Below are 14,969 nucleotides of genomic sequence, written 5' to 3'. Positions count from 1 at the left end.
TCTTTTGTACACCAGAACATATATTTTATTGAAATTGAATATATATTCATTAGGGTCAAATAAATGCTCTTTTAGTCCCAAGAATAGTTGTTCAGCACAAAAACTGAGTGAAGACTGTGTAGAATAAGCTTATTTGTATTTCAATATATATATTCTGTTGATTCCAATAAACATTTGATTTATCATGAATATTCATCATTATTTAATTTTTCATGTTTATTGTATTATCTACCAATAAAGATTTTTTTGAATCAAATAAAACATTTCGATCCTTTCAAATCAATATATTAGTTCATTATTATCATTTGAAATCCTACTCCATTATTACCTGTGAAAATGAATATTCAGTAAGCTGGTCAAAATGAAATTCAGGAATTAAATTAAGTATTTATTCTTCGACTCGTATTAACAAAATAAATTAACAATATATCACATATATACTATAGGTACTCATATGTTCAAAAAAACATAGTAACGAAGACGTATAAAAATAAATATCAAAATTCTGAAATAATAAAATATTCATTCTTTGAGTCAAATGAACAAAATAAACAATACTTATATGTTTAAAAAAATTGTAACAGACGTATTAAAATAAACATCAAACATAACAATTTGCTTAGTAAAGGGTGAAGTTGTCTATAAAATTTTTCTCTGATTGTTCTGAAATTGTTGGAAAAGTTTCGAATCAGTTCCCCAAAAAGTTAAAGAAACGGCCTAGTCTACGGGACTCACAATATAAAACATATATACTATAGGTACTCATATGTTCAAAAAAACATAGTAACGAAGACGTATAAAAATAAATATCAAAATTCTGAAATAATAAAATATTCATTCTTTGAGTCAAATGAACAAAATAAACAATACTTATATGTTTAGAAAAATTGTAACAGACGTATTAAAATAAACATCAAACATAACAATTTGCTTAGTAAAGGGTGAAGTTGTCTATAAAATTTTTCTCTGATTGTTCTGAAATTGTTGGTAAAGATTCAAATCAGTTCCCCAAAAAGTTAAAGAAACGGCCTAGTCTACGGGACTCACTATACTCACCCCGTGCAGTTGACTTTGATCACAAACTCTGTTTGAATTTATGAATTATCCGTAAATTGCGATCATTCATTTTATGAAGAGCTACAGGAAATATGCAACTCAATGAATTAAAATTAATCAATTTTTTGTGAGCATTTCCATCATTTTCCACAATAAAACCCTGATAATGAGTTGAATACCCTATGCTTCTGAGAGATTCACAGTAAAAATAAATTTTACTATCAGACTCGTAGATTATGCATAAAATTTTTGCATACTGAGGTTCGAATTCGTTATGATGAACTTGGAGACATAAATTGGGTTTGTAAGTTATTTTATTAATAGTTAAAGAGTTCACTAAAACTGCGTTTTTTTGCAAACCAACCTGATCTAATTTTTCTTTCAATGAATCGTCATCAAAAAGATCTCTGGGAATTGCTGAGTGTCCTAATTCGATGCATTCTACAAAACCTTCTTGGGAAAGCAATCTATATGAAAGTTGGAACTGATGACGCATGGATAAAGTAAATATAATATTTCTTCTAGATGAAATAATATGAGCATTAGTTTTAGCAATTTTGTGAAATGCTTCAAACCTTATAGAAGACAGAAAACATAAAGGACCAACCTTTTTTATAATATTTGGATAGTGTATAAGCATATGATGCTTCGGTTTCAAAGTATCTTGAAAGAGTGAAACATACAACTGATTATGATTCTTAATTAAATGACCTAGATAATCTAATTCTTCACAGGAAGTAGTGGCTTTACTAACAATGTAAACAATTTCTACCAGAAGACATAGAAAGCTGGTAACCTCATCATTTTCCTCTATCAGATCCCCGATGATGAACAGTATATATCCCACGAAAGCTGCCATTTCTGATGCAGATATGATAATATTTCGATTATCTAACTGTCGCTTTGTAATCTGTGGAATACGATTTCCTATGTCATGGTTGCACAATCTCAGGAAGTGGTTTGGCCAGACATCCATACAACTTTTCAGAAACGCAGCGAACAAGATAAAACTTGCCATGTTGATTGCCAACGTCCGGAACGGATAGGGCACGCCAAGAAGAAGATGTCACATAAATCATTATAATCAAAATATTTTATACGTTCGTTCAAAATTTCTAATGAGAATTTTTTTTTTGTTACCACATAATAATACAGAATATGACCCAAATCATAGCGGCAGACACCCTCGTATATGTCATGCATTATATCGCAAGAGCTATTTGTGATATTATGATAAGTTGAAAATTCATTCCAAAAACATGGTTCTGTTATACCAAAAGATTTCTGTTCTAAATTTGTTTCATAATTTTCTTCTGTTCTAATTAAATCTGGATCTTCCTCAACCATAGAGTGCTGAGTTTTTTTTGGCATTGACATATTCGACAAGTGAACTCAGCTGAAAAACTTTCTGTAAAACCGGTAATACTATGGATTCCTAAATTATCTCCAATGAGAGCAAATAAACAGAAATATACTCTGATAATTTCATTTCTATAACATACTTCAATGCCTTCTGATTCTAATATTTTCATATCCTCGATAAATTTAGAGAAAACTTTTTTATTGCCAAACGTTTTTCTGTCAGCTGAATGAAATAGTCCCCATAAGAAAATATTCGGCAGTTTAGAGGAAAATGATGAGGGAATAGCTCCTATGGTGAAATATACAGCTCCAATTTTATAAACTCCAGCAGCTGTACCTAATGGATTTAAAGGTTCGTAATCATCGAAGTATACAAACAAGGGTAGCAAGAGTTTATTACAATACTTGCTCTTAATGCGTTTCCAGAGAAGAGATGAGAATATAGAAGAAATTGTATCATTGGACATACTTTCATTTTCAATATGCCTAATCAATTTTTCCATGATACCAGAAATTTCAAGAACAGATTTGAGTACTTTTTGTATGGGTACTATATATGCTTCACAGGTTTTGAGGTCCATACTGATAGATTGACAATTTGAATATTATCAAAAATTTCTCCAAGTTTGAAGGCCTCAGGCTTTATAAGGGTATTCATTGACTCAAACAACCGAAATCGTTTGTATTCAGTGCAAAATGGTTGAAATGGTTTCTTGTTTACAATACTTGAAATTTTTTCCAGAGCAATTTCATCCAAAATATTCAAAGATTTTATTTCTTTCATTATATCATCTGAAAAGTGTGCAAATAAAACTGAACTGCTATCAATAATCTCTTGAATACTCTTTCTAGTCATTGATGGATTACTGTAAAATTTTGAAATGAACATAAGGGTATTATCAAATAAAGAAGGTGAAGTATGTATAGCGGTGTTCTCAGAATTTAATTCGACACTAGCACTGGCGTCATTAGAGGATTGTTTCTCACAATTTCCAATTATTTTTTTGTATCTTTGAATTTTTTTAGTAGAAGAACAATTTTGAATATGTTTCTGTAAGACCCTTTTGGAAGAAAAACTTCTGGAACATTTTCCACATGGAAAATCATTTTCAGCTCTGTGAAATAATTTCAAGTGTAAGAGGTAAAAACTATTCGATTTCAATTTTTTTTTACAAAATTTACAAATGAGTGTCATGTTACCGAACTAAAATTCAAACTTTAATCATTTATTTTATTTTTGTTTTGTTAACTAAGTCTATTATGAAGGGAACTGATTTATCCTCTTTTGTTGTCAGATCATACATCGCTAATTGGATGAATAACCACAAATGTTGGCTTTCTATGGGATATTTTAAATTAAAAACATGAAATGACGAAAAACAGGTCTCTACTGCGCTCAAAATGGATGGTACCTTGTAAAGAGATGTATATATATTTACATATACATTATGAACAGCATTTCCATTTACTTCCACTATTATGAAAGGCTGCAATGTTGCACCTATACTAGCTGCTTCTTGGATTTTATCATTGACAACTTTGGAAACATCAGCAGGAATCTGAAAATATTAACATGTATTTTCATTTCCCAAAAAAAGTTCTGAAATGAAAGCTTATTATCAACATAGAGTTTTTCACATTGATCGTAATTGAAGATTTATGCCGACAAATCATAAGATTCTCGATATTAATTAATAAGTAACATACACAGAAAGGTTTTTCAGCAATTTTGAACTGAATAAAGGTAGAAAAGCAAGAATTTGGGTTCAACTCATCACGAAATCATAAATAAAATGGAAATAATATTCACCGAATTGAATACCATACTTCAATATGTAGGCACACAGAATCTGCTTCATTGACGCAAGCTGAGAATAGACCTTTCTTCAAGTTGCATCCTAATTTTATTCTCACTTTTTTTCTACTTTGAACCACAAATTATCAATTTATGATTAGTTTCTATCATGTATCATCACAGGAATTGAATTAACTATACAAAATTTATATTCATCCAAAAGGTACCAACCCTTCATATGGTAAGAGAAATTACCTTGAAATTTCACATCAGAAGATAACAAGAAAGGCAACAACTGCATTGGGCATTGAGAATATAAAACAGTAGCAACATAACATACTCACGTTGACTTCAGCTAAAATGCTATTCTTGATCTCATTGGCTGACGGCTTAAATGGAACCATACCTCTTGATTTTTTGGCAGATACTCGTCCTTTGTAAGGTATTAGGGCAGCCAACAAACATAGTTGCAAATAATGACGATATTCTGAGAAAATTGATAATTGAATTTCAATTAAAAACACAGCTTTCAAGATTACTCACCTCTATCTAATGTTCCTGACTTTATGAAATTTTTTATTATGACATCTGCACCAGTCAAAAAATTTTCCCTATATTTAATTAAATTGTCATATACTTTGTCCCATTTACCATAGAGAGTTTTCGTTGGAAATAGTTTTTCGAAATCCTTGTTCACCTATAACATATTTAACTTATTATTTGGTAAAAAAAATGGAATTTGTATTCACATACAAGAAGATAGCCAGCATTTTGAGAAAGAATAGGCATTCATTGTAAATATCATGAATAGTGACTTTTTTGTCCTTGAACATACGATTCCTGAAATTGAAGCTTCTATCCCAGTGTTTTTCAACTTCTGTCCAAGGCTCAGTCCTATTCTTTAACCACACAAAGCTTCCATTCTCATTTTCACTTATTTTTTCACCTTCATCAGAATCATCCGATGATCGATTTTGCACTTCTCCTTTTCTTGATGATTTAAGAACGCCACACTTTCTCAACAATGTGAGGGTATTCCTATATTTATCGACTAATTTTCCCTTAGATACTCCAGAAATATTTTCAGAGGAATGTCTTTTTCTCAAGGGTGGAATGTAGTACACCCCTTTCACTTCGTTAGGAAATAAAATTATAATTTTTTCTGCAAGGTCGTTGAAATCATCATTCAATAATCGCCTACAATGTAAAAACCATGTTACAGATTGAAAATTATAAATGCACAGGAAAACACTTACTGCTGATTACTGTTGAGCAAATGTGTTATGATAATTTCAACCAATAAACTTTGGCACTTGGTATCTAAGACTTCTGAGCTACGATAACTCTGAATCACAGCTCTACCTAACAATGTAGACTGCAATAAGCACTCCAAATCTAAATTTTGGACAATATTTGTAGCTGATGATGTGCTCAGTGCTAAAACGGAAGATTCTGATATTGAGGATGGACTAGCAGGTGGAACATCAATAATAACATCGTAAGGCAAAGAGATATCTGAATTATTGAATGTTTCCTCCCTGAAACATGAAAAATAAATGAAAATTCAAAATAAACATATATTGACGGGAAAATAGCTTTCAATCATGAATAAATACTAATGGAACAGTTGTACCTACCTATAATTTTCCAACTGATGATGCTTCTCCTGATTATCAGAGGAACACTGTGCAATATTAGTAATATTACATTCCTTATTGACTATGATTTCATTGGTCTCCAGGTTATCCTTAGAAGTTCAATGTAGTTATTGTAAAAAAATTATACTAGAGGAAGATAAAACTACTTACTTCTTCCAAAGATTGCAGAGAATTCCGAAATATTATTTGGTGTCCAATAATCGGAATGAGTTTATCGATATCAGCTTCGGACAGTTTTATTAAATCTTGGATTCTTATATGGTTATCTGAAATCACATACCTTATTCAATGTTTTATCGTAGAATATAACAATTTAACATTAAATGAGCTTTTTTATTGCACAAGATTGGGTTGAATTTAGCCAAACAAGGTTTGTTTGGTAGAAAGAAATCATGCTCATCATCAGGTTAGGACGATGAAAGGACTAGAAAGAGAAAAACTTATGCACTACTCATGATATAAACAGAGATGAAGAATAAGCTGTCAACTAATGGAATCTTCTTTGGCGCCAAAAATTTGGCGCCAATTTTGATATATTTCTACCAAAAAAATCTTGTTCGATCCAATTGCCTACTATAAAAAAGATCATGAATCCAATGGGAAAAATAAATTAATATTTAACGTGCTTTAAAAAAAAATCAAGATCGAGTAGGCTGTGAATTCTCTTTTTCTTTCATAGACTCTTAGGAAAAGTACTTGAGCTCGAATTTTTTTGAACGCACGTTTTTTCTCCAACAGAAAAAGAATTACCTTCGAAATTACGAAGGTAATTTCCTAGACCATTTTTTAATAAGAAACCCTCCAGTGTATTTGATTCTTCCATATTATTAATACTAAAATATCTAAGGAGAATGTAGGTATATCTTACCGCTAACGAAACACTGAAATAAAATATAGAATTGAAGGAAAAACTCTCTCTTCGATGCATCACAAACATAAGTATATCGTAAAAATATTTTTACCTCAATTTTATAACACTTATCACTTAACAAAAACCAAAGCACATAGCAAACACATCAGCGACCGCACTGTTTCACTATGAGAATGAACTTCTTTCAGTTACCCAGTAATACAGTTCTTCCTTCCTTCCCTTGGATGGAAAAAGGACGAAAGTACAGAACCTATTTCACGATTGGAGCCAATCGTAGACGCGTTAACACATGTGTATACGCGGTACGTTGCCAAAGCCCTAAAACTCCCAGGGTTGCTGAAACTTTTAGGCAGTAAGGCAGTATATCTTATCTATGGGCAGTACCATCAGGGTTTCAATTTTTGAGCGCTTGTTCTACTTAAACGAGTGCTATATCGTTTTGCCCAAATGTCTATAATTTTCGAATTTTGAGCCGAAAATGGTCTCAAACGATATTGTTCGTCTAATTGGTGAAGAATATGAGGTCAAATTAAATTCTGTCCGTATAGGGCAGCCGGCCGTTTTCACCATAACTCTCGAAGGGATTGTCCTAGAGACTCGAGATTTTCAGGGTGTGTTCGGCTCCCAAATGCAGCGGTTGAGTTCGTTAACCAGCAAAGTCGTACATGGTGTTCCATATAATATGGCCATTCAAAATTTTTGTTCCTCAATATTTCACACAAAACGAAACCAAACGAAATGAAATTTTACGGCAACTTGCAAGATGCTCATAATAACCCTCTTGCAAAATTTTGTGACCATAGTCCCATAGTGTTAACAGAAACAGAAAATTCAATTGAAATATTGGAAAGTAGAATTTTTATATTTCCATAACAAAATATACGATTTTGAGATGATAGTCCTTTTGCTCCAAAAAAAAACGAGCGCTCAGAAGCTCCTGCTCAGGGCTTGCTTCCATTTTTATTTCAGGAATAGCAGAATGATAGCGAGATTTCGAGCTTCAAAGCCCCAAAGGTTTTGATGAATTTATTAATTTATGAACAAACTTATGCTACAGCGGAACTGAAGAACATAAATGTTTCTTTGTTTCAAGCTTATCAAAGATACTCTACAAAGTACCATAAATTATTGTCAAACAATTATTTTATTCAGAAATTGAGTCGGTCTTTTTTCTGACACAAGTATTCCATTTGTTCGAACATAACTGATTATATTTCAATCGAATAAGTTGTGTATTTAAATCAATTATATTCAACCGAAATCAAAAGAAACAAATTACTTTTTTGAATTAAAAAAACATATGTTTGAGCATACCAAATATTTCTTATGTTGAAATAAAGTAGCCCAAATAAATCCCTTATGTGAACCAAAAAACCCGTGTTGACTGATTGCAATAAGGCTCATTTACCAAGAAGAGATCTTATTTGAACGAATGAAATCATTAGTTGAATTCAAAGAAACCCTCTGAAACAAAGCATTTTGTTGCTGAAACCATGTCTTTTTTCTCAGTGTACTGACAAAATTTTCAACAATTATACACCTGCATAAGAAAGCAATTCCGAATTTAGGAAAGGACCAGTTCCTCAGTACAGAAACAATATCATTTTGCGTATTTCAAAATCGATAAATCATGTTTGTATTATCAATCAGTGGCGCATTTAATGCTGCCCTATTTCCGATTATTATAGATAATTTCTAAACACTTGAAATTAGGGTAGTATTATTTTCGTCAGTTATCAATAATATAAGCCTGATTAAATGATTGTGAAATATTCAAAATATCATCGTTTCTGTATACCTTCAGGAATATTATTTTCCAACTTCCCAAATGAAGTGAAGTGGGGTGCACTGAGAGAACAGTTTATTCATATATAATGAAGTTTATTGACATTAAATAACCCCCTGATTCGAATATGGCGTAATGAATATTTATTTGTCATAAATAATGGATTGATTTGAGTTTCATAAATTACTATTTATTATTCAAAAATAAATTTCATTCATGTCGAATAAATGATGGATTCGTCTCTAAAAAAGATTTTTACTGTATAAATTGATATATTTTCATCCAATAATGAATTATTTTTCAAAGATAATTGTTATTCATAAAGAATAATTGTTATTTACGAGAAGAATTTTTTTTTCCTGATGAATAATAATAGTTAACGACTAACAAATATATATTGATATCTATAAAAATGATAAAACCAGAATTTAATATATTTTCATGAAATGATAGGTTTATTAGCCATAAAAAAAAATAGTTTTCATTAAATAATTAATTATTATCATAAGTTTACAATGAACAAACATATATTTAGATTTTATACAAACTCTTTTTATATGAATAATAATAATAATATATGAATAACGAGTTTAGTAGTCGTGAAGAAAGGTATGTTTTCATTCAATATTGGATTATTAGCAACAAATCAATATTATTCATTATGTCTTTATGAATTATATAATTTTTCAAATGAGTAAATTCAGCTGAAATCAATGGTTTTCCTAGAATATATACTTTTCCAATAAATATGAATATTTGAACAGGAACTGAAGTATTTAGGTTTTGTATTTTCATCAAAATCATGAGTTTTACGGTTATAGTTGTTTGAGGCGTAAATTATAAAGTCACTGAAGAGGTGGTGCATTTGCTCAAAAATAAATGAAAGAAATTATGCGAAAGTAATATTTATTTATAGAGATAACAAACAAGAACGAACAGTTCATAAAAATGTCTTATATTCAATGTTAAACTTAACAACCATTTTCAACAATGATATAAAAACATAAATTAATTTCTACAAATAAAACGTACGGATATTAAAATAACACGTTTGATAAACTTCTATGAAGAAACATTTACATTCAAGTGCTAATTCAACAACAAAAAATAAACAAACGTACAAACTTTGCCTACATTGAAATTTTTGATGTTAATTAGATCCACCATCAAATTATCACCTTGGCTCAGACATGATTTACGCTGTTCCAATAACTTGAAAAAGACTGATTCAAAATTTCTAAATAATAAATTACATTGATCTTTGAATTGTTTTTGAAAATCTAATTATATTGAACTGTATCCAAGAGGATTTTTAATTATTGGGAACTCTTCTAATATTTCTTCTATTGATATACGTTTCTTTGATATGATGCAACGCCTGTGTTCATAACAGCTATTCCATTTCAATACCACTTCAGACCAAGGCTCCGCATTGTATTTCAGCAAAATTTGACTCTCCTCGTCAGCTATAAAGAAAAAATTATAAATGAATATTTTGAATGCTTACATGTATACAGGGTGTCCGGATTTAACGTTCATATATATCAGGGGGTGATTTTAGAGATCAAAATATGAAGAAAACTTCATACTTAGGTTCTAAAATGCATCTCACAGGCGCTAGAGCCTCTTCAACACGACCTCCAAAATGCCATAAATTTGCGATATTTTTTTCAAAATTTGACGGATTCATATGAAATTAAGTAGATGGAAATTGTTGGATGAACTGAATTGTCTGGTGATGAAAAAATTGACTGATTCTCATCAGTGGCGGCGATAATAGGAAAGGATTTCATGAAATGACGTCTTATTCTTAAGTAAGAGATGAAATTGAAATTTTGATGAAAGAAATGAACTCCTCGACAATTTTCGAACAAAACACCGTTATGGAGCATCATTCTCGAGAAAAAGTGTTTTTATGTGATGGAATGCATTGTAATTGGGCCATGTACTGCCTATCTCGAGACACATGATCATGTGTCTCTAGAATCATCTCCTGAAATATATGAAAGTTAAATCCGGACACCCTATATAGCCATATAAACTAAGACATATTCATAAAAAATTGAATAAACGATTTAGATTACAATTTAAGATGCCATATGGTCAAATGATAATATTGTTTATGTACCTACCATCAGTATTTGTGTCTTGCAAATCATTTTCTTCTGTGAACTGCCGGCATGGTAATATTCCTGCAGATCTTAAAAATGTTAATCTATTCCTGTATTTATCCACCAGTTTTCCTCTGGCTATTCCACTCTTTTCATCCTTCGCGAAACGTTTCTTGATTGGTGATGTGAAGTATACTTGTGGAATTTCTCTCGGGAAAATATCTACTATATGTTTGGCAAGTTTTCGGAAGTCTTCATTATTTAATCTTCTGAAATCAAAACATAATAACAAATTGAATCATACTACATTTGAGACCCTGAAACTCACTTGAAAGGAACAGTATTTATGAAATGCTGTACTATGATTTCCACTAAATAGCTTTGGTTGCAACTAGGTAGAGAATTCTTCGATGCATATATTTGTTTCAAAGCCTTGCCCATCAATGTACTATCAAGTAACTGATCAAGACTGAACTCTATACCACCAACTATTATATGCTTCTTCTTGCACAGTTCTGAAGAAATATGACCTTGATCTTGACCTACATTCGTATTTTTTTCAGATCTTCTGAATTCTTCATTCACTTGATAGTTTTCCTGACTAGAATAGTCATCACGACTTGAAGTTGGTGTAACACATGTGGACGAAAACGTTTCGCTCTCGTTATTGAGAATTATTATTTTTTCTATCGGTTCATCAAAACTGAATGAGTGTTGAAGAGAAGCGTTTTTGAAAATTTCCTTTAGTTATAATTGGGTTGACTTGGAAATAATTCAACTTACGAATTGTTTTGGCAAGAAGACTGAACACCTCTAAATATGCTTGATATTTTTCTCTTGAGTTTCAATCTATCCCCGAGTTTTACGATTAATTTTTCAAAGGAATCATCCCTCAGAAATTCTTCAAGTAATTCCACAGTATCAATACCATTTTCTGAAATAATACAAACGTCATGTCATTCTGATCTCACAATCGAAAAATTCATGATGTAAAAAATACTGAATGAGAAATATACAAAGTGGGTGAAAGGTAACGCACAAAATTCATATCTTCGGTTTATACCCACCCACTATTTCGTAGAAAAATAGCTCGAACATTCATTTTGAATTAATGTTTCTGATCGAATTCTCAATACGTGAAAATTCGAATTCAATGATATGGGTTTAAGAATTGATATTGAAAGATTACTTTTGGAAAATTCGAGAAAATTATTTAATTTATTTTCACGGAATTTACTGCATGTTTTATATTTGCCCCCTGTTGAGTTGGATGAGATTGTATAATATTTTATTGACAGTGAGTAAAATTTCTCAATAATAAGTAAAAACACATGTCATTTGTAATAACGATATATGTATTTCTTTGGAAAAAGTGTATGATTGTGAAGAAAGCTAATATGCGTTCTATTTTCTATTGAAGGAGTTTATGCAAGGTATCCTAGGACCATGTGTGAACAATACACCACCTCCATATTTACAGAATAGAATGCAAGAATTGTATACTCCTATAGACACAATACATCAATACTTAGATCTGTTCATGATTTGTCGTAAGTTAGGTACAACAAATGTAAAAACCTAGGTGTTTTTTTTATTTTTTATTTTTTTTATTTAAAAAATGAAGAATCATATTTCGAGAGAGCTAGTTTTACTATTTATGAAATTTAGACCTTACCTTCAAAAACAGCAGCCAAATGGCTCGAACCATTTTCACTCAAAAAGTGTTGGAATTCCATTTCACTCACCAAGACAAGATATCCTACAATCACCTAGTTTTATCGTATATATTGTTCCGTAAATCACCAGCACTAAAGTACCGTAGTAACGCACCAGCGAAGATTTATGCAAGAATGAGAATACGTGGCGTGGCACGTGCAGATTTCATAAGGGTTTCGGCGAGGAAGAGGGGGCAATCGACAAGTCTCTTCACGTTCGCGGTAAGACAAAGAATATATAATATATATACACTTATTGGTGTCCAATCAATATTTATTATTAATTAATAAATTTCATCGTTCATTATTCAATGCACAATTATTTGACATAAATAACTGCAGTTTGTATCTCAAATTTGATTTGTTTGGTGGAAATAAATGTTTTTTTATAGCTGATGATCTTTTCGGACATTACTTTTCGATAAAATATTTATTTTTTAACAATAAACGTTGCTTTTTATGAATAAATATTGCCCGAATAAATCGAGTGTTTCTTAGAAATAAATTCAGAATCCAGAGTTTCTTTTTATGAATAAGACTTTCGAATAATTAATAAATTATATTAATTATCAATAAAACTGTTCTAAATAAAGAAATCTTGATTATTAACCCTTGCATTTCTCTCAGTGTGGTATATCGAATGTTCTATTATTATGCTGAATACATTTCAGATGAATGAATCTCATACACATTTCACATATCAGCAAAGTATTATTCGATTTCTCAGAGCTACCACAATATAAGCAGGATTTCTTCATATTACTGGATCTGGTGATCATCAATTTTTTTATATATGTTCGATAATAAATTGGATCGAAATTCATGTCCGGTTCGATCCGATGCATAATGCAAGATGCATAATAAATAACAAACACCCAAAAATTGAAGGAATCCTGTTGAAGGGGAAGATCATTTTCGGTTGCTTCAAAAAGTTTGGTGTTAAGGTTTGTGTGAAATTTTTTATTATATTGTACTAGAAATTTGTTAATTTTTTTCATAATATTGCCACCTTTATTGGAAACTGATGGATCTAAATCAAGAAATTAACTTTTTCGTAGGTCTATGTAAATCAAAAGCCAATGGTTATTATTTTGATTGAAAGGCATTACAATTTTAGAATAATATTTTAAGTTTGAAATACCGGTGAAATATGTCGTTCCCCGAGAAAATCTCCGCACTGAATTCATCACCTATTACTGTGAATTCAGGATAAGTAGAATCTTTTTCAAAAATTTCCAGGCAGAAACCAATCAGATTACCGTCCAACTAAGAATTTGCCTCATCTCCATTAATTTCTGGTGTGTTCAACCTTCCGAATGAGTCGTTGAAAATGTTGAAATGATATTTCAAATGATCTGCTCGACATTCAATGAAATCGTATTTGGCTACAACGTATGATGTTTTTTTCACTTTTTCATAATATTTATAGTCATCTATCAAATAATTATTGAGGATGAGGACAGAAAATCGCTTGTAGACAATTTCAGATGTATTATTATTGGTTGTGCAATACTGATTCAAGTATTTCTTCTTGAAATATGTATGACTTCTCTTCACCCTTCTTCACCTTCTTTCAATTTTTTTTCGAAGATCATTTGTTTTTGTCTATATAATATTCGCACATTTTATAAATTCCCAATACATATGTTTTTTGTTTTCTAATGAATCTTGAGCATTTCATTCTGAGATGATTATTCAGGATGTTATTTTACAAAATGCCGAAATAACTCTCGATTGGTGCATTACACGACCTTTCTTCAACTACCATACAAGTCCACAGTGGTAAATATGTAACATATCGTACGAGAACATCATTAAAAAATCGGGGTTGTAAAAAGGATTCATGTCCTCTACCTCATCATTGCAAATCATTCTTAAAACGTTATTACGTCTTTTCTCAAATTCTACGTAAAATTTAGATTTTTTATATTGAGGTGAGTAGAGAAACAAAGCGGGTTCTCCGCCGGAAGTGACGCAATAGGTCTCCTATACGTGCTAGGTGAATATTTCAAAAGTGCGATTTGGCGCAATCGCTGATAAGGATGACCACACCTGACCGCACACTCACTGACGACCTTGTTTTCGTGATGATATGTAATTTTTAAAAAAACTCGAGATTCCCCCGTTCGGATTCGAACTTGGACTTCCTGTGTCTGTAATCTGACGTCAGCCTGTTGGATCTCTCGGCCACCTCGACGACGGTAATATCTGTACGAAATGTGTATGTAGAAGGATTAGGGTTGCCAGATGTATATGAGGAAAAAACCGGACAAATTTTTATTTTTTATTAGTTCATATTACAAATTACAAAATATAACAAAAAATTACGAAAAGCTTACAGTCTACTTCTTTATATACTTAGCATTTGACGAGACTGCTTTCAACAAAGATTTATTGCTTGACATAGCATCCTTAAATTCCGTGCAACTAGCATTTATATTGACATAAACACACAATTCATATTTTACAGTGTTTACGTCGAGACGATTTATTTCGTCAGTCCATAGATTTCCCATAACATTGACATGCGCAATATCTATCTATGTAACTACAAACAATACTGTTGGTTGTCACGCGGTTGCGCTAGATATTGCGCGGTCGCGCCAGATATTGCG

At 31.2% G+C, this 14,969-nt stretch overlaps 3 protein-coding genes across 10 annotated transcripts in view; 1 reads left to right on the top strand and 2 right to left on the bottom strand.

The window, feature by feature from the left end:
* LOC123683842 overlaps window positions 1-14,969 on the top strand; it is a 158,709-nt gene that overhangs the window by 25,401 nt on the left and 118,339 nt on the right. The gene's annotated exons all lie outside the window — the stretch shown is intronic.
* Window positions 2,711-7,051, bottom strand: LOC123683860. Of its 4 annotated transcripts, none has more exons than XM_045622831.1 (8): window positions 6,622-7,051; window positions 6,022-6,137; window positions 5,851-5,960; window positions 5,470-5,751; window positions 4,967-5,410; window positions 4,757-4,910; window positions 4,558-4,700; window positions 2,711-3,977 (listed from the first exon to the last, which is right to left on the bottom strand). In XM_045622831.1, exons 1-6 carry the CDS (start codon window positions 6,806-6,808, stop codon window positions 4,907-4,909), a joined length of 1,143 nt encoding a protein of 380 aa, XP_045478787.1. In that variant the 5' UTR covers window positions 6,809-7,051; the 3' UTR covers window positions 2,711-3,977; window positions 4,558-4,700; window positions 4,757-4,906. The 4 variants fall into 4 exon arrangements, with proteins under 4 accessions (XP_045478787.1, XP_045478805.1, XP_045478780.1 ...); XM_045622849.1 differs by having other exon boundaries at window positions 4,558-4,910; window positions 6,622-6,752; window positions 6,834-7,051; XM_045622824.1 differs by having other exon boundaries at window positions 4,558-4,910.
* LOC123683886 lies at window positions 9,330-12,469 on the bottom strand. 2 transcript variants are annotated; one of them, XM_045622874.1, is made up of 5 exons: window positions 12,315-12,469; window positions 11,423-11,573; window positions 10,968-11,369; window positions 10,661-10,908; window positions 9,330-9,994 (listed from the first exon to the last, which is right to left on the bottom strand). In XM_045622874.1, exons 1-5 carry the CDS (start codon window positions 12,373-12,375, stop codon window positions 9,813-9,815), a joined length of 1,044 nt encoding a protein of 347 aa, XP_045478830.1. In that variant the 5' UTR covers window positions 12,376-12,469; the 3' UTR covers window positions 9,330-9,812. The 2 variants fall into 2 exon arrangements, with proteins under 2 accessions (XP_045478830.1, XP_045478841.1); XM_045622885.1 differs by having other exon boundaries at window positions 10,661-10,905.

Source organism: Harmonia axyridis, chromosome 1 (genome assembly GCF_914767665.1).
Source record: "Harmonia axyridis chromosome 1, icHarAxyr1.1, whole genome shotgun sequence".
NCBI classification, from domain to species: Eukaryota; Metazoa; Arthropoda; class Insecta; order Coleoptera; family Coccinellidae; genus Harmonia; species Harmonia axyridis.
The sequence above is the reverse complement of the archived record's forward strand: the minus strand, read 5'-3'. Positions and strand labels throughout refer to the sequence as shown.